Below are 22,010 nucleotides of genomic sequence, written 5' to 3' on the forward strand. Positions count from 1 at the left end.
GAGTGATGTTTATGACAGTACCCCTTAGATTTATCCTAGCATATACTTGTTCTAGTCTTGGACTTCTTTCTCATTTTTACTCAGGGTCTGAGTAAAATATTTTCCGTAGGCTGAACAGACATCACTGTGTTTTGGATTTACCTACTTATTCTGTTCCCGTTTACGTCAAGGACTTCTGCTAAAACAGAATAGAAATATGTACTGGGATTTAGCATGTGCCTGTAGAACATTTTACTGTAGAGGTGGTGTTTTTCTCATTGGTATGAAGCTTACTAGTGAGAGAAGTTCTATGGAGTGATAAGCCCTGGCTGTAAAACATACATTTGGCACTGAAACTTGTGTAACAGAAGCACTGCTGCTCTTAGTTTCAATTTAAAAACTGGATCTGAGCATACTCAAACCGTCTATAAGAAAGATTTCTAAGAAGTATCAACAGTGAGCTGACTTTTTCAGAAGTTACCCTCAGTCCTATAAATGCCACTTTTGGAGAAATTTATACCTTACAGAGTTAGAGAGGCTGATGTGTTCTGAAGCCACCGTGCCTGGCATTTTCGGCCCAGCTGCACAGAAGGGAGCCCAGTGGAGCTTGTGCTTGTCGCCTGTGGCCCTGGAGCGATGCGAGCGGTGCCAAGGCTGCAGGAGGCGGCAGCCCCGCGCGGCGGGCACTGTGCCCACTGTCCATGTGTGGAGGCCGCCGGGAGAGGGAGGGCCAGGCCCGCTGCCCGACAGGAATGCACGGGGCAGCTGTGGGAGCACAGCCGGCTCGGCAGCAAAGTTCTGCAGGGCAACTCCTGCCCCGAGCTGATGGGCTGAACAGCCAGGAGAGACCTGGGCCCGTGAGGAGGCTGCTTGGAGCACGACTAAACGCAGAGAGCCATGAGATGCCCAGGACTACAAGTCCCAGTGTGCAGTAGTGCTCCCGCGGTTGTGTAACCAGCACCCCGGCCCGGGGGAGGGCTGGGCAGCCGGGGCCAGAGCCGTACCTGAGCAGCTCCTCTGCAGAAGGCAGAGGGAAATGCAGGCTTCGTGAGCACCAGATGCTCCCTGCTCGAGGGGAGTGCACAGCTCTTGGTGGTGCAGGATGTGTTGGCACTTGAAAACACAGCCCCACAAGTAGCCACGGGGCAAGAGGGCAAGTTATTGCTGAGTTCCCAATAGGGAAATGGGACAGCTGTGGCCTTACCACAGCCCTGCTTGTCTGCCAGGGGAAGTTGTGCTTCCTTTCCTCACGTTTTCTGTGTAAGAAAAATTGAAAGTTCTCTGGACAGCAGTTGGCTGCTAAACTTAATTCCTAGTTGTAGAAAGTGTCTGGGAACAAAGAGGTCAGGGTAACCGGGTCGGGAGTGTGTGCAGGCAATGCCTGACAGTGTGGCTGCAGCCATTTAGTGACAGCACAAAGTGCAAACACAGCCTTGTCCTCAGGAGCGAACGCTGAGCCCCATGGAAGAAGAGCGAACTGAGCAAGGTCTCTGCCTGGCCCTGAGGAGCCCACACTTCAGCAGATGTGTGCCCGTGGCTGGTGTTGGGCAGAGACGGCATCAGCTGGAGCTGAGGGGAGTGAGGCCCCAGGCCTGCAGCGGGCTGTCGCTGCCCGAGTCAGCCCTGGCAAACGCTGCCCGGTCCCCGGCTCCCGGAGGGTGCTGGCTGCTGAGCCGTGCCTGTCCCTCAGCCTTGGCGCTGTGGGGCCACCCGCCCCGCGGGGCCCGCCGCTCCCGCTCCGTGCCGCGCTGCTCCCCGCTGCCCTCCCCGCACCGTCCCGCTCCCCGGGCCGCCGCCGCGGCCGCCACGTGGCACCGAGGGCCGCGCGGGCCCGGCCCGCTCCCCGCCGCCGCCGGACGGGGCGGGCCCGGCCCTGCCGCCGAGCGGGACCCGCGCTGCCCCGGGGCGGGGCCGGCCTGGCTGTCCCGGCGCCGCTCGCACGGCCGGCCCCGCTCCGCCCGCCAGCCCGGCCCCGGCCCCGCCGCCCATGGGGAGCACGGCCCGGCGGCGGCCCGGCAGCAGGAGGCAGCGGGGAGGCTCCCCCGGCGGCCCCGCTCGCCCCTAGCCCGGCGGGGCATGCCCGGCCCCAGGATGCCGGCCTGGGGGATCCTGCCCGTCACGCTGCCTGCCTTCACCATCACCGGCATGTGGATCGTGTGAGTGCCGCGGGGTCGCCGCCAGCCGCCACCCACGGGAGTTGGGGCCGGTGCTGCGGGATAACTGAGGGCCGGGGGTTGGAGGATGCTTTAGGATGGGATGCTGCGAGGTGGGATGCAGCGGGCAGGAGGTTGCGGGGAGCCGCTGTTGCCGGTCATGTTGGGGCATTTCTGGACACTCAGGGACTCCCACAGCCGCTGGCTGTGCCTCGCTGTCCTTCCGTCCCTGGCACCCTGCGGGATGGCGTGCCTGTCCCGGCGGGGCTGCGGCTGACCTCGGGTGGCACGGGAGCGGCGTCGGGAGCCCCGCAGCAGCCCAGGCACTGCAGCGCAGGGTGTAGTGCGCTCATGGGCACCCACCGCATGTGCTAGATGGGTGGAAGGGCCTCGTGCCGGGAGTAGGGGCTGTGTCACTTGGGTGAACAGTACTAGTCCACCCCAGCGGTCCCATTCAAGCCCTAACACTGCTGAGCAGTGGATGAAGGGCTTTTCTCAAAGCACCAAGAGGTTCAGTATAGGTGGTGAGACTTCCTGGGGTGTGGGATGGAATAAATTCACCCCATACACATGCAGGCTCCTCCAAGAGCTTCCCCCTGAGGTATTGCCTTGACAGCAAAGCTGAATGTTGAACCTGGTGCTAGGAACTTATGCTGCAAGTTTTTTCCTCTGACACCTCGCAAAGTATGGGCTGTCTCCCGTGAGTGACCCTGGGTGGCAGATGTCCCTCCAAACCAAAGTAGCTCATGGTAGTCACAGCCTGAGCTGCTCTGGGAGTGGCTCCTTTGGAGACTTGTGCTGGGAGATGGCTCTGTGAGCGGTCTGCTCCTTGGTGACTGGGGATGCTGTTCCTTGGTTTCCCCCACCTGTCCTGCTCTTTGCCTCTTGTTCTGGGATCTTTTTGCAGCCCAGCTGTTGCATGGGCAGCTTGGGAAGGAGAGGAGTTTTCATGCTGGTGTTGGGCCCTATTTTTAACCTGAGCTGTTCACAGCCGCCAGTGATTTGAACAGCAGGGTTCTGCCCAGTGCTGTGGCTGCCGGGCAGGAGGGCTCCTCGATGGCTGGGGTGGGGGCCATGGGGCTGAGACCCTTGGGGTGGAGCAGGATACGTGTCATTAATCCCTCGTTACGCTGACTGACACGCAAGGGTGGCTCCACAGTGAAATGCTTGACGGAGCTGATCTGCCCATAATGCCTTCCCAATGCACTGGCTGCTTTTCCAGACCTCTTCTGCCCCACTGCTGGCCGGCCGGGGCTGGGGGAAGCACGGCAGAGGCAGTACCATTGGGTGGCACCCGGCACAGCTGTCGGCTGGTGGAGAGCCCCGATGGCAGGGCATGCCAGGAAGGCTCTGATAGAGCAGTCCCCAGAGCCCGTGGAGCACAGCAGCACGATGGAGAAGCGGCCCCACAGAAGCAGCTGCACTCAACTGGAGCAGGAGGTGGCTCTCAGCAGGGATGGGGGTACAAAGCAGGGGAACCTGGTCCCAGCAGTGGGAGTTATGCAGAGCATGTGCTCATGCACTTGTTTGTCTTTTCCCTGCCTTGTAAAGCCGGGAGGTGCCAGCTTACACACAGGATGAGTGCTGGCCCCTGGCAGGGAGTAAGGGCTTGTGTCCTCTGCTCTGGCAGCTCATCCCTCGGCTGCTCTGGGTGCTGGCAGGGAATGGGGGTGAGGGAGGTGGGTGGCTGTGGTAACCCTGTTGTTGTCTCTCCTCCAGATATGCCATGGCACTGTCCAACAACCACATCTGCCCTGTCCACAACTGGTAAGGCCTAGAGGGAAGCAGGGGCTTTTTGGCACATGCTGGCTTGATTAAAGACTCAATGCCAAGTCCCTCCATACCTGTCTCACTTGAATTATGCCAATCTGTGCCAGACCACTAGGTAGCTGAGGCACTCCCTGCACCATGACTGTGCTGAAGGGGGGTTGGGGATGATAGGAGAGGTGGGAGCATTAAAGGGGCACAGAGCTGCCTTCTTCCCCAGCAGACGTGGTGGTGATAGGGTGCAAATGCCACAGGGCACGTGCCTCCTGCCCAGCCAGTGGCTTCTGGGAGCAGAACAGCTTGGGGCTGAGCTGCTGTCAGGGCTGGGCTGCCCTCCCTCCCCTGCCCAGGCTCGCCTGTGCTAATGGCTGCTCTGGTGAGCAGTCCAGCCTTGCTGCAAACCAGGCAGCAAGAAGGAGGCCATTGAAAAAACACAGCATGGAGAAAGTATGAAAACAAGTGGTCAGGGAATTACAGAGGGCTATGTCTCCATGGAAAAGGTTGTGACTTGCTTGCTTGAGGCTAAATCTGGCAGTGCCAGGGGGATGGGATGGTCCTGCAGCACCGGGACACCCCATGGGCAGAGCCTGCAACACCCCCAAATGGGGGATGAGGCATGGAAGAGAAGAGGGCTGGGAAAAGAAACACTGTTTGGTCTCTTGGCAACTCCTTCTGCAGAGTTTTTGGCTTCTAGCGTCGCCTTAAAAATCTGCCCAGAAAGATCCATGTTAGTTTAATTCTTGCTGGAGTGTTTGAAGAAGTGAAAAAAAAAAACCTGCTGCCATTTCCTGCCTGATGGCTGATTCTGCCCTGGGAAGAATGTGTGTGTCGGGTTGTCTCTGCTGCACAGCCAGCCCTTAATGACGAATAATGCTTCCCAGCCTTGGGCTGCTTGCTTTAAACAAAATAATAATAAAAAAACGCTTCCCAAACCAAACACAGCCCCAAGAGCAGCCTTTGAGGAGGCCGTGGGGCTCCACGCCTCGCCTGGGTTTAGTGGTTGGAAAACAAAGCCACCAGTAAACTGAGGAGACTGAAAAAACATCAGAGCCCAGCCCAGCCCTTTCCAAAAAGGCTTTTTTAACCATGTGCTTGCTGCATGGCTGGAGGAGGTGGATGGACAGCCTGGGCAAGGGAGAGGTCAACCCTGTTCCCCCACAGCTCCCCCACAGTGCTGTGCCCCCTCTGTCCCCCCAGCGTGGGACTTGGGGTGTCTGAAGGGGCCCTTTGGGGCAGAGAACTTTGCACTCACTGCGTGTGGTGTGAGCAGAGGGTCCCACTGGGCCATGCCAGGCAGAGGTGCTGGGTGCCTGGGTGATGCTGCAGGAAAGAGGCACCCACAAACCCGCTTCCAGCGTGTGCCAGCTCCTGGGAGAGCTGTGAGGGTGAGAGCACGTGAGCCCCCACGGTGGGAGTTTGGTTAGGGCTGCAGGCAGCTGCTGTGGTACAGGAAAGGCTGATAAGACCTGGGGTGCCTGGACTCACGGGTCTGTGGGTGCAGGAGGTGCTCCCAGGGCACTGTGCTGGGTGCAGGCAGCAGAGCCCGGCCCAGCCCTGCAGTGCTGGGACTACCCCGGTGCACTGCTGGTGTGCCTGGCTCCAGGGCAGCCTGGGGACTGGCTCTACTCATGTTGTCCCTCAGGCAGTGTCTCCCAGCTCCCTCCCTCCCTCCCAGGTGTGGTGGCACTGCCCCAGGGGTGCCTGTGGCTGTGGCATTTCCCACAGAGCTCAGCATTCCAACCCATCACCTGCAGACCTGGAGCTGTCAGTGTGTGTGCCCAGCTTCACTGGTGCTTCCATCCCGGGAATATGTGAGGGGGCTGGCAGGTGGGTGCTGCTGCTCCTGGCTGGGTGTAGGGCTGCCCACACCCCTGCCCGTGCAGCCTCTGCCCTGCCATGGCCTCTCCCTCGCAGGCTGGGGCTCTGGGTGAGCCGCAGAGCCAGCAGGCAGGGAACAGGCTGTGGAAACTACCTGTGATTCTGCCTGTTGGCAGTGGGTCACTCCCTGGAGGGTGTGGGCACATCCCTGAGTTTGGGCTGCACTCACTGCAGAGCAACTCGGCTGCCCTTGCAGGGCCTGTGGGCAGGAGACGGGAGGGTCCTGGGCAGCATCTTGGCTCTCCTAACGTGTCCCTTTGCTGCTGGCAGGAGTTACAACCAGTCATGTGACATGGATGGCCCCAGCTCCTGCTGCACGCTGGATCACATCCCCCTTGTCAGGTGAGCAGCCTCAGGGTGGGAGCAGGGGCAGAGCTGTGCTGAGACCCCTCCAGGGCAGCCCAGCAGGGTGTCCTGGGGAGGGAGCCAAGCACACACCCCAGGACCCCCTGTCTGAGGGCTCTGTGGGTCTTGTTTGTCCCCACAGCAAGTGTGGCACCCTGCCTCCCGAGAGCTGCTTCTTCAGCCTCATCTGCAGCCTGGGCTCCTTCATGGGTAAGTGCCTGCTGCTGGGGAAGAAGGCTGGAGAGGCTGCCCTGCACCAACCTGGCATGGGGCAGCAGTGGGATGAGGGGGACGCAGACAGGCGTGTGACAGGGCTGTGCTTCCCTCCCGCAGTCATCCTGGTGGGACTGCTGCGCTATGCCCACCTCCTGGAGCGCCTGGGGCCATCCCTCCTCAACACCCTGGGGCTGGCCACAGGCTGGGTCTGCGCTGCTGGCCTCACCATGGTTGGCAACTTTCAGGTAAGGATCTCCTCAGGAGTCTCTGGGGTAGGGGGGCAGGAGAGGGCCTTGGCTGGAGCAGGGCAGTGGCTGTGCTCAGCAGGGTAGGGTTTATGGTGGTGGTTTTGGTGCAGCATCCCATCCATGCAGTCCTTCCCTTCCCCTGAGTCAATGCTGTGCTTCCCAGGGTGCTGGGAATCTTCTTTGTGTATTCACAATTCAAGTCCAGGTTAAGCTGCTGGGTTTGGTTTAACGCTTTCCTGAGCCCCCTCTGCCCTTCTGTCCTCTCCATGGGCACATGCAGGGTCAGGGACATGCTGTTCGGGCTGCTCCTGATCCTGCCCAGGGGGTGGCACCAGGAAGCTGTTGGGGCAGAGCCTGTGCTCACAGGGACCAGAGCGGGCCCAGGCTTGGCAGCACACGGCGGTGCTCAGCCCTGCCTGCACTGCCAGGCACTGTCTCCCCACTGCTGCCTGCAGCAGCCAGTCCCTCCTGCTTAGCAGGAGGCTGCTGCTCACACCAGCTCTGGGAGAAGCTCTGCAGGCCCCAGTCCCCCTGGTGCCCCGGCCGTGGTGAGCGGCGCTGGGCTGTGACCCTCAGGAGGGGTGCAGGCAGTCCCTGATGCTGCTCAGTGCAGAGGGCAGCCCCTGCCCCTGCACAGCAGGGCTGCTGGCCCGTGAATAAAAGAAACAGAGCTCTTTGAGATCCCAGCAGTAGATGCTGGATCCAAGTCTGCTTTTCAGCCAGGAGTCAGGCATAGGTTGAGCTGCCTGGACCTGCTCCTGGCACTGTCTGCACCCCTCCTGGGCAGGAGTCCAACTCCTGGAGCAGAGTCAGGCTGCGATAGGCAGTGTCCCAGGGTGTTGGCACTGATGGTCTCTTCCCCACAGGTGGATCACGCCAAGGTGCTACACTACATTGGGGCGGGGGTGGCCTTTCCCACCAGCATGCTGTTCCTGCTGCTGCAGTCCATCCTCACCTACCGCATGGCCAGAACCCGAGGGCAGTACTGGACCGGCCACTTGCGTAGCATCCTCACCACTGTGGCCTTCTTCACCCTTGTCTTCAGTATCCTGAAGGGTGTGGGAAGAAGACTGGGAATAAGCTGGTGAAAGGTGGCCCTCATGGTGGGGTGTGCACCTCATATTCTCTGTCCTTTGGTCTGGGAATGAGGCATGGTGCCAGGAGAGGAGCTGGGCAGGGCACTGGGGGTAGGCATCTACACTGAGGTGTAGGGTGGAGGAGCAGCAGTACCAGGGCTGGGCAGAGGCTGAGGAGGGGAAGGGATGCTGGTGGGTGTCTCTTGAGGTGCTGGGATGCCCCAAACAAGCCCTGCCCTGACTGCTGCAGCCCAGCCACCACTGCAGGCTCCAGTCACACACCACCTGATTAATTGTTGGGTTTTGTAATGACACAAAGGTGTTTTGAGCCCTTGGCAATGCAAAGTCCATCTGGGTTACCTCTGACTGAAGCTGAGTACAAAAGTGCTGTGTGCAGGTGCCAGGTGGCTGCATGGCAGCACCTCTGCCAGCCAGAGCTTCCAGGCACTCACCAGCCAGCCTGCCCATGGGACAAGGAAGGGCTTGGTGAGCAGGTACTGGGGTCTGCAAACGCTTTAGGGAGGGAGGGCATGGCAGGGAGGGAGGTGGGCTGGAGCTCAAAGAATGGTCCTGAGTGTGTGGCTGGGGAGTGAGGAGCTTATTTGGGACTGAGGTTAGGGATAAATTGGGAAACAAGGTAGGGGTTATTGGGCAGGAAGGGGAAAAAAGGGCGTGCAGTGTCCATGGATTCCCAAAGAGGCTGGCTGGGGTCTGGCTGAGGCGAGCAGCACTAGAAGAGTCTGGGGAGGCTGGTGGGCCTGGCACATACCAGAGGGTCCTGCTCTGTCACCACAGCAGGCAGGGAGCTGGGAAAGGCAGGACTGCTGCAGGGCCATGCCAGCTGGGAGGGACAGGAAGGGCATGTAAGGACAAGGAAGACAGGACTGATGCCCATCTGCTGTGGCTATCCTGCTCTGTCAGCTCTGGGAACTGTCAGTGGGCAAACAGCGAGCTGTGGTGTAGACAGTGTGGGGAAAGGTCTGGTATTTCCTGAAAAGATGGAGGGAGTGGGCAGAGGGCTCTACACTCTGCAGGTCAGTCTACACTCAGCAGCTGCAGCTCTCCCAGATCTTGGTCTCACTTGCGGAAGGCATGGTACTGCTGGAGGCTTCACCTGGAGGGCTGGGGGATGTACATGCCTCCTTCTCTCACCCACAGTAGCTCTTGCAATAGGTTTCCCTGGAGATTTTTGGTGGAGATGAGAGAAGAATGAAGAAATTCTGCTGATGGTATGATCTGGAGAAGTGGGAGCAAGCCCCCTCTTTGAGGTGGGTGAGCCTGCAGCACAAAAGGACAGGAGGTGCTGTAGGACTGGGATGCAACAGTTCAAACCCTGTTTCAAAGTGAATTTTTCATCTTTGACTGCATCCTGTGGGAGGATGGGGACCACTAGCCTAGCTTGAGGAAACAGCAAGAGTGTGGGGAAATTGAGGCATCTGGGCACCTGGCTTGCACTGAGACCTGCAGCCTGAGCTCCTCCTGCCCTGGCCTCTTCAGATAATCCCAGCCTGGCATCAGTGCCATGATTTACCAAGGCTGCTTTGGGCATGTGTGCCACTGCTTCACCCATGCCAGGGCCCTCCTGGTGCTGGGAGAAGCATGTGGGGGTTTTTCAGTGTTAGGAGTGGTGATGTGTTTCCTGCAGAGGATGACTACTCAGATCCACCCTAGCATGCAGTGACAGTGGGACATGGTCCTCCATGGAGTGGTTGGGATTCAGCTGTACTTTCCTTGACTGGGATACCCTCAGGTGGTGTGTTCTTCATCCAGGAGAGCTTTGTGCTACAGCACGTGGCTGCCTTGTGTGAGTGGATGTTCATCATTGATGTCCTGGTTTTCTATGGCACGTTCACCTTTGAGTTTGGGGCCATCTCCACAGACACCTTCCTGGTCCTGCTGAAAGCCAGCCGGGCTCCCAAGAGTTACAAAGGCGAGAGCAGCCTGTCCAGTATGGCCCACATCCACAGCCACGTGGAGGGCCTGGCTATGGCCTGACCCCCACAGGAGGCAGCCCACAGTGGAGACCCCAAACTGGGCTCCGACAGTGACTCCCCACCCCGAGTATCTCTGAAAACCCCGCTGCCATGTGTGTGTGTGTGTGTGTGTGTGTGTGGGTCTGCAGTGCCCTCCACTCTCAGCAGGAGCTGTGTCCTGCACTCCTCTGGCAGGTCCTGCAAGAGCTGTCCTCTCCCTGCCCACAGGGTTTGGGGTCACTGCTGGGGTATGGGGATGCCAACCTGGTGCTATCAGCAGAGACAGGATCTGCCCCTGAGCCTCTGGGTAGCCTGGTCTGAGTCAGGCTGCTGAAGGCAATCATAACAGAGGCTTGCTCCTGTAAGGGTAATGGGGGAATAGGGGGCTCACCCTCTGTTCACCACACAAGCCTGGTGTGCTGGAAGGGGACGAGATCTGTGTTCTTCCCTCCTTCACGGGGTAAGGTTCAGCTGAGCAAGCCTTCCAGCTGGCTACCATGACTGCCAGAGGAGCCAAAAACACAGAGTGCCTTTTCCCTTCCTTGGAAGTGACTGCACTGCCAGTCTGTCTGCAGCCCCAGTGAGGATCTCCCTGCTTGCCTTCCCAGGGGGTCGTGTCTCTGCAGGATGATTCCAGCAGCCCCAGCTGGACTGTGCTGACCCCCCCATTCCAGGGCTCTCACTGCTCAGGGCTTCTATGCCATCAGTAAGTGACTTTCCCCACATGTTTTTTTCAGCTTTGAGAATTGCTGAGGCAGGTTTCACCTTCCTGGTCACAGCATTCCCCTGCTTCCAGCTAGTTTGGGAAATGAGTCTCCAAATTTACTGTTATTCGGGGGATGTCCTGCAGGCACCGTGCCTGCAGAGCAGTGAACTTCCGCTCTGTGCCACTGCCAGCCAGGGAGCGTCCCAGGGAGTGCAGCCATGGGAAGGGGAAGCACTTCTGTAGGAACAGAGGAAATGTGTGCTCCATTCTTCTGGGACTCCCAAATCCGTCCTCTGGTGCCTTGGCCGCTGCCTGCCTGGCGGGAGCCCATCCTGCTCAACTGCAGCATCCTTGGGCTGAGACACATCCCGGGGTTGGGGTGTTGAGGGGTGTGAGTGCTGTGTGTGCATGCCTGTGTGTGTATATGTACAGATCTACAAATATATATATATATACATACATATATATATATATATATTTATATATATATAAATTCCCTTGTCCCTGGAGAGGGGCATTTACTGCTGCTGCTGCTGCTGTACGCATTGATCAAGTTGGGCTTTCCTATTTGCCCACCTTTTCCAAACCATCCTGTAAATCCACCAGTATACGTAGTTCAGAGAGGAGCCTTTCTGACTTTTGTATCTAATATATTTTTTAAAAAGTATATATAAAGACAACAGTGAATTTACAATAATAAAAGTGAAAATCAGCCATGGGTGAGGCAGATGGTCCTTCCCCGCTGGAGCAGCAGCTGGCTTTGGGAATGGGGTGCAGGGTCCTGTCCCCCCAGCCATGAGCCCGGGGCTCGCTTCCCTGACCCGAGTGCCAGCCCGGTGGCGGGCAGGCGATGTCGCCGGGGTGCAGCAGCCGGAGATGCCCGTCCCTCCGGGGGTCCCTGGCCCGCCTCCCGCTGTGTGCGCCGGGCGGAGCCGGGTCCGGGAAGCCCCGGGAGGCGGAGTCGGGCCGGGACTTTCCCGGTGCCGCGGCGGGGCGCGGCGGCCGGCCTGGGGCTGCGATGGAGGTAAGCGTGCGGGCCGGGCTGTGGCTCCGGAGGGGACGGGGGCACGGCAGGGCTGTCCGTGCCAGCGGGGGAGCAGGTCCGGGCAAAGGGAGTGGGGCGGTGCCGAGGTTCAAAGTTCCTGTGCCTGGGCTGCCCGTCCCAGCGGGAGGGTCCTGGGCTCGCTCTCGCTCCAGCAGCTACAGGGGCCGGTCCCTGGTTGCCTTTGGGCCGGCCATGCGGCCAGCTGGGCTAGGGGATGTTGGGAGGATCCAGGCTGGAGAGACACTTGCTCTCGTGGAGGGGAGAGCAGACAGCAAGTCCCAGCGCTGGCGCTTACACGCTTTTCCCTGCCGGTGGGGAAGTTCCTTATTTCCTATGTTGCCAGTGGGTTCTGCCCCATCCTGCAGCTCTCCCTCTTGCGTCCTGAGCCCTGCCTGCGCTGAAGCAGGGCTGGCTTTCTGCCCGCTCCGAGCAGAAGCAGATCCGTGCCCGCAGGCTCGGCAAGCTCTAGCCCAAGAGGAGTCGTGAGCAGCAGCACGGTAGTGGTACTGTGGGCAGAGTGGAAACTGGAGAGAGTGAGGGCAGCAAACGCGGGGCTGACGCTGGGAGGGGTTCTCTGAGGGCATACATCTGGATTAATAGCTCATTACAGCAGAGGAGCTGATTTACAGGCCCTTAGAGGAGAAAACCAGAAGATCAGTGGGTGGCTGGGGTTTGCCAAAACCAACTTGATAGCCACAATGGGAGTAAAGGCATTTTATGCAGAGATATACAAATGGCTTCAGTGCTCAAAGGCAGGCTGTCAGAAGGGGAAGACTTAGAAAGCTTTCCGGAGAGGGGATTTCTCTCTACCATACTTGCTGGTCAAGGACTTGGTTTCCAGGAAGGGTTTCAAAGTCACTGTGGCTGTGATATGAGAGAGACTCAGCAGCCTTGTGCTGAGCTGTTGGGACTCCAGGGATGGAGCAGAGCAGAGGATTTGTGCAGAAAGCAAGGCCAAGTCTTTAGGGCCCTTGTTTGCAGATGTTAGCAGACCCCAGGGAAATCAAAATGCAAAGGGAAGAGTATGTTAGAGGAGCAGCCAGCTGAGTGGCTGGAACATGTCAGCTGTACACTAGCACAGTTCAGAGCAGGGCTGCACTCGTGCAGCCTCCTGCATTTCTGGAGCACCCTTTCCCATGGCTACTAAATACTCCTGCCTCAGATAGGCTGACGTATGTTTCCCTCCTGCCTGCAGGGCATCAGCTCTGCAAGTCAGCCGACTGTCATGGGAGGAAAGAAAATAGCACCTGCATTACTAGGTCACGTTCAAGGAGCTGCAGGCATTGAAGAATGGCTTTAACTCACACCGTTTGCCAAAGGCTGGCCCTTAATTGAAGCAGTCTGGCTGGCACAGGGAGGCTGTTCCATCTGGCAAGGGTGCTGCACTCCAGGGCAGGGAACTGGTGCTGCTCTGGGCAGTGCCTTGCAGCTGGATTGCTGCTTTTTTCCCCCGTTCCCAGCGATGCCCAGAGGATCCTTCCTGTACCATAGGAATGTGTGAGGATGGGGAGAAATTAGCCAAACAAATGGGGCCTGCAGTTCAAGCCCATGATCCAGGACAGACGTGTTGGGTAACAGAGCAGGGGATGCTACTGATGGAGGAAGGATGGGATGTGGATAAAAGCTGTGTGTGCTACACTCCTAGGGGAAACCCCAAGTCCTGTGGGCCAGAAAGGCATGCTGCTTGGCACAGGAGGCAGGCCTTCACCTTGAAAACAGGTCTGAGGTTGCCTGAGGTTGCTTTTCCAGGAACAAGGAAGCAGGTGGTGACACCATCTCTGCTCAGCAAGTGTGGTGGGCTTCCTCCAGCACACACTGCACAAGTGTGCAGGGATATGGCTGGCAACCTCCAGAGAGAGCCAGAGCTGTGTGGAAGGGGGAGATGCAGGCACGACTCCATGACATTCTTTAGTCATGCTGTTTGCTGCAACAAGTGGAAGTGTCCCAGCACACTGAGGAAGGTCGTTTGGCTCTTTGTTCACCTCTCTGGAGGATCTGTGGCAGCAGATAGGGTGGCTGAGTGCTGGTGGCAGGCTGAAGCTGTCCAGGTGGGATGATCGGTGGGATCCCAACAGCAGGCACTGTGCTGCTTCCCACGGACCAGCAGGGGGTTTTGCCCTTGTTCCTTGGCCTTCGGAAGCCCCTGGATAATGGCAAGAGGAAGGTCCCCACCTCGTTTTGCAGTGCTGGTTCTCCACCTTCCTTGCAACCTCACCTGCACTTGCAGGTCCCACAGACCCCACATCCCAGGCTGCACGGGTGCATCTCCGTGCTGAGGTGGCAGTACAGCCGGGAAAAACCTCAGGCTTGGGGTCACAGGACAACCCCTTTGGAAGACCTGAGTGGCTGAAAAATCTCCTTGAAAAGGCTCTGTTCAGCTTCTGAAGAATATGAGTCACGCACAGATTGAACAATCCCCTTCCTTCCCCTCTTCTCCCACACACTCAAAATCCCCTGAGTGGGACCTGCAGCAACCACTGATTCAGAAATTCATGGTATGAGGGCATCGTGGAGTCAGATACGGGATTTTTTTTTTTTTCATTGGTTAGTGAGAAGAAATGCAGAGCGCGCCCGTAGGCTCTCCCCTGATCCTGCCCCTCTGCTAGAAGTCGCCAGTGGTTTTCTGTGGTCAGGCAGCCCTTGACCCCAGCGGAATTCTTCCTGCCTGTGGTACTGGCAGTCGCTGTGGCGATGCTGGGGCTGGACGGGTTGCTGAGACCAGCCTCTTCCTCTCCGGTGAGTAGGAGGGTGTGTGCGCTGTGGGCGGCAGGGAAGGGCCCGTGCTGCTGGCAGTGCCTTGCTGAGGTCGGCGGGGCGGGGAGCATCCAGCGCCAGTGCTGGGGCGGTGGGAGATGCTCCGGGGCTGCCGCTGGCGCTTTGAAGCCAGTGGGAAGGAGGCAATGGGGACGCGGGTAGCGAACGCCTCTCTGAGGCCACCTCCGCGGGAAGGATGCAGGGGCTGCTGTGTAAGTTGAAAGTGGGGAGAGGGAAAGCACCCCTTTGGGTGCCTGGCATGGGGTTTCAGACTCTGCTTCGCTCTGCAGAGTCCTGGAGAGATTCCCCTGTCAGAGGGGGAGCCAGTGGGCTTGGGGACGGCACTTTGGGGCGACTCCTGTTCGAGTCCATATGGGCTCGGAGACGACATCCCGGTGCGGGACACACATGCCTGTGTGTGGGATGATGTGGGGAGCGACCCTGGGGACCCAGGGCTGCTGCGGGGCTTTATGGCGCGGGCGGGTGTTTTCAGCCGCGCTGCGCTGCAGCTCTGTGGGGAAGGGCTGATGGCAGCGCAGCGGGGACTGGCACCCGGAGCGGGACAGGCGGCCGGGGACGATGGGGGAAAAATCCCTCCGTTCTCCCGGGGGAAAATACGGCACATCCGGCGCCCCGGGGCGAGAATGGCCGGGGGAGGCGGGCGGGAGTGCTCCGGGATTTCCAGCCCGCCCGGGGCTCCGCGTCCAAAATTCCCAGGCGCGGAGGGGACAGCCCGTGCCACCGCCCCGGGCGGGCGAGGAGCAGCGGGCCGAGCAGAGTCCCGCTCCGAGCCGGGCCGGGCCGGGCCCCGCTCGTGTCCCGTATCCCTTGTCCCCTGTGCTGTCCCCTGTGCTGTCCCCTGGCCGTGTCCCGGGCCGTGCCCCGAGCCGTGCCCCGGCCGCGGCGGGGCGGGGCGGGCCGTGACGCGCGGTCCCGTCATTTCCCGGCTCGGCGGGGTTTCTAGGGACTTTCCGGAGCGGCGGTGCCTTCCTGCAGCCCCGCTCCCCGCTCAGCCCCCCTCTCTCTCCCCGCAGGCCGGCGGCCGGCCCCGCGCCGACATGGACGAGCAGTTCCAACCCGTGAGTGCGGCACGGACCGGACCGGACCGGCCCGGGGGCTGTCGCTGCCGGCTCCCGGCCCCGGAGCTGGGCAGGGACAGTGCCCGAGCCCGCGGGCGGGGTGGGAGCTGGGGGTCTGTGCCTGCTTCCGCGGTGGGAGGGTCCGGGTCAGCCTCCAGGGTGGGCACTGAGGGGTCTGCTCCTGCCCGCCTCTCTTCCCGGGCAAAGACAGGGATCTGTGCCTGCCCCGATGGGGTTCTGTGCCAGACTGCCATCGCCCGCCCAGGGTGGCTGGGGCGTTCCTGCCCCAACACACTCACCACACTCATCTTCCCTCCCTCCCACCACCTAGTGCCTGGATGGGATTGACTATGATGACTTCAGTTTTGGCTCCCACATGATGGAGCAGAAGGAGCCCCTGATGGAGACAGGTAAGGGCCCCTGTGGCTGTACCCTTCCAGGGGTCCCCAGCTGCAGTGGAGTTTCCCAGCAGGTTGACTCATGCCTCTTAGTTCCCAGAAGCACCACAGGCTTTGTCCTTACTGGTCCCACTGTGGGCTGGCTGGGAATCCCTGCCCCGTGCCACTAGGATGGGGCTCTTTCTATCTGGCCCTGCTGCTCAGTCTTCCAGGGACTGTCAGGCTGGGCTGTGACCTCCTGGGGATCCCTGCTTCCCAAATGACAGAGCATCCTCTGGCCCTCCCCTCCTCTTCCTGCTACTCTGACTGCTGTTCCCTGGGCTGTGACAGCACAGGGTCTGGGGGCTCTGAGGACCCCCATGGGACAGCCAGGGGTCACATCACTTTCAGTGCTGTCCCTATATCTCCAGCATCCTTAGTGAGAACATGCACTTTGGTTTTCCCATGTTTCTCATTGGTACCTCTCCTTTCTGTCCTCCAGTGGAAGGTCCCTACCTTGTCATTATTGAGCAGCCAAAGCAGGTAAGGATGTCACCCAGGTAAGGACAGGTGTAGCTGTCACCTCCTGCTCTCATGGCATCAGGCTTTGGCCACCCCTGGCTGACCTGTTCTTTGCCTCCACAGCGGGGTTTCCGATTTCGGTACGGCTGCGAGGGCCCTTCCCATGGGGGGCTGCCAGGAGCATCCAGTGAGAAGGGGCGCAAGACCTATCCCACTGTCAAGGTGAGTGCTGCCATGGGCCTGGGATGGAGCAGTGTCTTCAGCCAGGAGTGCATGAGCATCAGGAGGGAGCCTTGAAGGAAGGACAGGACATTTTTAGTAAGCTCTCATGTGTCTCCTGGTGCTGGAGGGGTGGGAGGGCTGTGGCAGGAGGGGGGGTGGTCATGGGGAGGGATAACAGGGATTTGTAGAGAATCCTTCAAGCTCCTGGCTTTTTGTAGCTGACCCCCAACTCCTTCTTCCCTGCAGATCTGTAACTACACAGGGGTGGCTCGGATTGAGGTAGACCTGGTGACACACAGTGACCCTCCCCGGGTACATGCCCACAGCCTGGTGGGCAAGCAGTGCAACGAGGCTGGCAACTGTGTCACCATCGTGGGACCCAAGGACATGACTGCTCAGTACGTGCAAAGTACCCCCACCCAGGGTGGCCTCTTGCCTATGTGAAGTGGCTGTGGGTTCTGCTTGCAGTTTATGAGATAGGGAGAAGATGGGGTTAGTACACCCTGGAGCTCGGTTTGCTGGATGAGGTTAGGCGTGTGTTTAGATAAATTTGTTGTCACAACTCTGTCCCCTGGGCATTTTGCCTGTCTCTGGGTTTTGACATATGCAGCTTATTTTGAGCTTCTGTCCTTGAAGGTTGCAGATGACTTTTGAAGTTAGCCTGAGTCACAGGGTTATTCTGCAACTACTGCAGTTGCTCTTACATATCCATCCCTGGCTCAGTACCATTTGCATCTCTCCAGCCTTCAGTCCTCCTGGGCTTGTCTTTGACAGCCCTTTGGACTTGTCACCTGTGGGAGCCCAGAGTTTCTGGGGCTTCTTTCCTCTCCTCTGTGGTTACTCTTCTGCTACACACACACTAATTCCCTGCTGCCTGAGTGGCACCACTATGTGCTCAGGTCTTTCCCAGGTGCAGGAGTATGTGCCCATTTGGGCTTGCTGCTCCTGGCCTTGATGCTCCCAGATCCCAGCAGGTTCCTTCTCCAGGTTCAGCAACCTGGGTGTGCTGCATGTCACCAAGAAGAACATGATGGAGATCATGAAGGAAAAGCTGAAGCAGCAGAAGATGCGCAACAGGAGCCAACTGCTGACGGGTGAGGGCAGCCTGGGGACTCAGTGGGCCTCAGCACCACGGGCTGCAGGCTGGGCTTAGTGTGGGACTGGGGTGGGTAGGAAGGGGACCTGGAGCACTGTCCCCCCATACAGCCTGACAGTTTGTCCCCCTGCCCTGCAGAAGTGGAGCTGCGTGAGATCGAGCAGGAGGCGAAGGAGCTGAAGAAGGTGATGGACCTGAGCATTGTGCGGCTGCGCTTCACCGCTTACCTCCGTGACAGCAGTGGGAACTTCACACTGGCCCTCCAGCCTGTCATCTCGGACCCCATCCATGACAGCAGTGAGTATGGGGCCAGTCTGGGAAAGGGGTGGGGCAGGAGGGGTAAGGACTTCTGCACAGTGACTCCCAACACCTCTTGCTCTGCAGAGTCCCCTGGAGCTTCCAACCTGAAGATCTCACGGATGGATAAGACAGCAGGCTCTGTGCGGGGAGGAGATGAAGTCTACTTGCTGTGTGATAAAGTTCAGAAAGGTAAAAGCCATTCTCTCCAGACAAAACCTTCTGGAGGGGCTGTGGCAAGAGAGATCTGGGGCCCCTGGGTGGTCAGGGGTCTGTGTCCTTGGAGCCTGTTTGGGGCAAGGGGACAGGCGGTGCCAGTGCCACTTCTCTCCCCAGATGACATTGAGGTGCGTTTCTACGAGGATGATGAGAACGGCTGGCAGGCCTTTGGGGACTTTTCTCCTACAGATGTGCACAAGCAGGTACAGGGGAGGTGGGGAGTGTCCTGCTCTGCTTCAAGGCAGATGAATGCCCTGTGAGGTGAGGTGGCCCCAGCTCCAGAGATGAGCAGAACCTCATGTCCGTCATGTCCTCCCACAGTACGCCATTGTCTTCCGCACACCCCCCTACCACAAGCCCAAGATCGACCGTCCTGTCACCGTCTTCCTGCAGCTGAAGCGGAAGCGGGGAGGGGATGTGAGTGACTCCAAGCAGTTCACCTACTACCCGGTGGTGGAAGGTGAGCACCACCCAGGTGGGCTGGCATGTGCCCTGCTGCTGGGGCTGCCTCTCACCCTGCTGCCCCTCTCTCCCCACAGATAAGGAAGAAGTGGAGAGGAAGCGCAAGAAAGTCCTGCCTCAGTTTCCTCAGCACTTCGGTGGTGGCTCGCACATGGGGGGAGCCGGCGGTGGGGCTGGGGGCTTTGGCTCTGGAGGAGGTGAGTGGCAGTGCCTCTTCCCCTTCCTCTCTCAGGTGGCTGAGTTCTGGCCCTGGGTGCTCCCTTTTGCTCACCCATCCTCTTCCTTGCCCCACAGGTGGGAACCTCAGCTTCCCATACTCCCCTGGGCTGACCTACAGTAGCATCTATTCATCTGGCCCCCATCCAGTGGGGAGTTACCAGGGGGGTGTGCAGATGAAGGGCTCCGAGGCAGAGGGGCCTGGGAACGACAGACAGGCACCTGCAGAAGAGAGCACGTACTGCAAGGAGCTGCAGAAGCACGGTAGGAAGGGCTGAGCTTGAGGGAGGGCTGGGGCACATCCTCAGGAGAGGAGACTGGGGACCTTTTGGGGTTTTGTGGTGCTCTCCGGTGGATGCAGAAGGGTGGATGAGGCTGTGCTCCTGGAGGTGACAGCCTGCTTTGCCCCCAGCCCAGCTGTGCCAGCTGTGGATGCTGGCGCTAGCCCGTCGCAATGCCCACGCCCTGCTCGACTACTCGGTCACTGCCGACCCCCGCATGCTGCTGGCAGTCCAGAGGCACCTGGCAGCGTCACAGGACGAGAACGGAGACACGTGAGCACACGAGGGGTTTGAAGGGAGAGCATGGGGCCTTGTTGTCTGTCAGAGCCATTACAGTGGCTCTGAGGGCAGCAGGAGTACCTGGAGAAGCGTGGAGCTGAGCTAGGGGCCATCCCTCTCTCTGCAGGCCTTTGCACCTCGCTATTATCCATGAACAGACAGCTGTGATCAAGCAGCTGATTGACATCATTGTTAGCATCCCCAGCCAGCAGATCATCAACATCTCCAATAACCTGCAACAGGTACGTGATTTTCAGAGCAGCCAGTTCTCCTCTACCTGGGAGTAGTTCCTCATTCCTGTTTTCCAACTCTGGGGCTCCTGTAGCTGCTCCCGCTGAGGGGAGGCTACAGATCTGAACAAGTTGCAGCTACTGGAGAGCATGGTGGTGCAGGACTTGGCTCCTCTTGTGAGCGCTGCTAAGGATGTGCTGCTGTCCTGCAGACACCACTGCATCTGGCAGTCATCACCAAGCAGCCCCAAGTGGTCCAGCTCCTGCTGCAAGCCCGTGCCGACCCGACCTTGCTGGACCGCTATGGCAATTCCCTGCTGCACCTGGCACTCCAGGCTGGCGATGAAGAGATGCTGAGGACACTGCTGGCTCACCTGGGCTCAGCTGCCCCTTACCTGCTCCGACTGCCCAATTTCCATGGTGAGTGTGGCTCAAGGATGATGGGCAGGACCCCAGTGGTGCCTTCATGGGCTTGGCCAGAAGGCTGCTGAGCCTGTCCCCATCTTGCAGGCCTCCTGCCTGTGCATTTGGCTGTGAAGGCAAAGAGCTTGGCTTGCCTGGACCTGCTGGTCAGGACGGGAGCAGATGTGAATGCAGTGGAGAGGCAAAGTGGAAGGACCCCACTGCACCTGGCTGTGGAGATGGAGAACCTGAACATGGCCACCCACCTGGTGAAGAAGGTATGGAGCGGTTGGTGTAGTGGTGGCTGTGGGAAAGGGATGGGTTGCAGCTTCCTACAGGCTCCTGGCACAAGTGGGGGCTCCCCTGAGGCCTTGGGGTGACAGAGTGTAGGAAGAGCAGGGGCCAGGCAGCCCATCCTCATGGCCTCACACCTTTCCTAGCTGGGAGCAGACATCAACAGCCGGACTTTCGCTGGGAACACCCCCCTTCACTTGGCTGCTGGCCTGGGCTCCCCCACCCTCACCAAACTGCTCCTTAAAGCTGGTAAGACACTGCCCTTCCTCCTTCCCTCCCCGTGGCTCTGGCTGCCTGTGCCGAGTGGTGCCAGGCACAAGGTCAGACCTGTAGGCCTGGCTCATGCCATCCTTTCCCACAGGGGCAGATGTTTTGTGTGAGAATGATGAGCCCATGAGCCTATCCTCATCAGAGGCCAGTAGTGACACAGACACCGACCCTGAGGAGCAGGAGCTGGCCATGGATCTGGGAGAGCCAGCCCCGGCTGCAGAGCACAGCTCCAATTCCAAGCTCTCCACACAGGGGCGCTGGCAGGCAGGGCACAGGCAGCGCCGCTGCCACACGTCCCTGGACCTGACTCGGAGCCAGAAGGTGTGTGCCACAGCGGGACAAACTCACTGGCAGTGTTCCTGGGCAGGCCACGGCATGTGTGGGGCACAGTGCCAGGAGAGGCTCCTGCGAGGATGCCTGTGCTCCTCTGTCCTCCAGAGATCCAAGGTGTGAGGAGGCAGTGGGGGATCTGGGCAGTACTTTGGAAGACTGATATCCATATCTGTCTGCAGGTGCGGGAGATCCTGCTGCAGGCCTCCCAGCAGGGGCCCGAGGCAGAACTGCCCACTGCCCCCCAGCCAGGTGAGCAGCCCCTTCCCCCCCATCCCCCCAATTCAAAAGCACCATTCCGGGGCAGGGTAACCCCCTCCCGGGGCAAGGATGGGCAGCCTGTGATGGGGGCACCTGTTGCACACAGGGAAGGTGCTGTCACTGGACAATGAGGCACTGCAGGGGCTGGAGCAGCTGCTGAACCAGGACTGCAGTGGATCAGACTGGATCGAGCTGGCCAAGCGCCTGGGGCTGTGCAGCCTCGTTGAGACCTACAAGGACACGCCCTCGCCCAGTGCCAGCCTCCTGCGCAGTTACGAGGTCAGTGCCTGCCTCGGGTGCCTCTGTCCCCCTGCCTGTCTGGCCATCAGCCCTGCTCACTGCCCTCTCTCTGCAGCTGGCAGGTGGCAGCCTGGGAGGACTGCTGGAGGCACTGGACTCCATGGGGCTCCACAACGCTGTGAGGATGCTCCACAAAACCGAGGCACTGGATAAGCTGCAAAGCACAGGTACAGACAGTGAGGGCTGGGTCTGGTGGGCAGGGAGTGTCTCTGCTGCCCCCCTGTTGCCCCATGGCTAAGAGCACCCGGGGGTTGCTTTGCAGAGCTGAAGGAGGACAGTGCCTATGGCAGTGAGTCGGTGGAGGAGGAGCAGGCGCCCACACTAGCCCTGAAGCCAGGGGGTGAGCTGCCCCCCAGCCAGCAGCCACAGGTGCACTGAGGAGCCAGCCAGCAGCCCCCGTGACTACACAGGGAGCTGCACTGCCCTCTGCCTTGCCCACACAAGTGCCTTCTGGACTTGGGGTCTGGCTACCTGGACTCAGGGGGATGGGATGCAGCTGGCTCCTGCCCGTCTCTGCTCTTATTTAATGGTCCCTCTTCTGAATAAAAGGACACAGGTTCCATTAGTCTTTGCCCTCCCTCTCTCCAGCCCCAGCCATGAGCTGGGCACTAACCCTCCTGCACCCTGCCTGGGTTTGGAAGCCTGGCAGCAAGGAGACAGATGCCAGCCCCTCCTCAGCATCCCTCGGTGCTGAGGCTGTCCCCAGCCATGGGGAAGAAACCACAGTGCACCC

At 59.6% G+C, this 22,010-nt stretch overlaps 2 protein-coding genes across 2 annotated transcripts; both read left to right on the forward strand.

The window, feature by feature from the left end:
* The first annotated feature begins 1,883 nt into the window (after nucleotides 1–1,883).
* Nucleotides 1,884–11,055, forward strand: TMEM150A (transmembrane protein 150A). The gene is made up of 7 exons (XM_056494813.1): nucleotides 1,884–2,135; nucleotides 3,852–3,899; nucleotides 6,048–6,119; nucleotides 6,265–6,332; nucleotides 6,456–6,583; nucleotides 7,453–7,630; nucleotides 9,413–11,055. Exons 1-7 carry the CDS (start codon nucleotides 2,056–2,058, stop codon nucleotides 9,655–9,657), a joined length of 819 nt encoding a protein of 272 aa, XP_056350788.1. The 5' UTR covers nucleotides 1,884–2,055; the 3' UTR covers nucleotides 9,658–11,055.
* A 215-nt stretch (nucleotides 11,056–11,270) lies between these two features.
* NFKB2 (nuclear factor kappa B subunit 2) lies at nucleotides 11,271–21,842 on the forward strand. Its single transcript, XM_056494812.1, has 24 exons — nucleotides 11,271–11,365; nucleotides 13,936–14,122; nucleotides 15,175–15,219; nucleotides 15,551–15,629; nucleotides 16,099–16,139; nucleotides 16,242–16,340; nucleotides 16,587–16,738; nucleotides 17,328–17,434; nucleotides 17,575–17,733; nucleotides 17,821–17,925; nucleotides 18,070–18,155; nucleotides 18,274–18,412; nucleotides 18,492–18,611; nucleotides 18,709–18,894; nucleotides 19,043–19,184; nucleotides 19,318–19,432; nucleotides 19,633–19,840; nucleotides 19,931–20,100; nucleotides 20,263–20,365; nucleotides 20,478–20,707; nucleotides 20,899–20,968; nucleotides 21,084–21,256; nucleotides 21,333–21,444; nucleotides 21,540–21,842. The coding sequence occupies exons 2-24, from the start codon at nucleotides 14,078–14,080 to the stop codon at nucleotides 21,653–21,655; spliced, it is 2,802 nt and encodes a 933-aa protein (XP_056350787.1). The 5' UTR covers nucleotides 11,271–11,365; nucleotides 13,936–14,077; the 3' UTR covers nucleotides 21,656–21,842.
* The last annotated feature ends 168 nt before the right edge of the window (nucleotides 21,843–22,010 follow it).

Source organism: Oenanthe melanoleuca, chromosome 6 (assembly GCF_029582105.1).
Source record: "Oenanthe melanoleuca isolate GR-GAL-2019-014 chromosome 6, OMel1.0, whole genome shotgun sequence".
In the NCBI taxonomy this organism is placed as follows: domain Eukaryota; kingdom Metazoa; phylum Chordata; class Aves; order Passeriformes; family Muscicapidae; genus Oenanthe; species Oenanthe melanoleuca.

Excerpts from the sequence above, each read along its gene's own strand:
- TMEM150A (XM_056494813.1), top strand. The coding sequence starts at position 2,056 with ATGCCCGGCCCCAGGATGCCGGCCTGGGGGATCCTGCCCGTCACGCTG. Across the intron at positions 6,120-6,264 it reads GATCACATCCCCCTTGTCAG|CAAGTGTGGCACCCTGCCTC; the intron begins GTGAGCAGCCTC and ends TTGTCCCCACAG. Across the intron at positions 7,631-9,412 it reads CTTCTTCACCCTTGTCTTCA|GTGGTGTGTTCTTCATCCAG; the intron begins GTATCCTGAAGG and ends GGATACCCTCAG.
- NFKB2 (XM_056494812.1), top strand. The coding sequence starts at position 14,078 with ATGCTGGGGCTGGACGGGTTGCTGAGACCAGCCTCTTCCTCTCCG. Across the intron at positions 17,435-17,574 it reads CAGGAGCCAACTGCTGACGG|AAGTGGAGCTGCGTGAGATC; the intron begins GTGAGGGCAGCC and ends CCTGCCCTGCAG. Across the intron at positions 20,101-20,262 it reads CCACCCACCTGGTGAAGAAG|CTGGGAGCAGACATCAACAG; the intron begins GTATGGAGCGGT and ends CACCTTTCCTAG.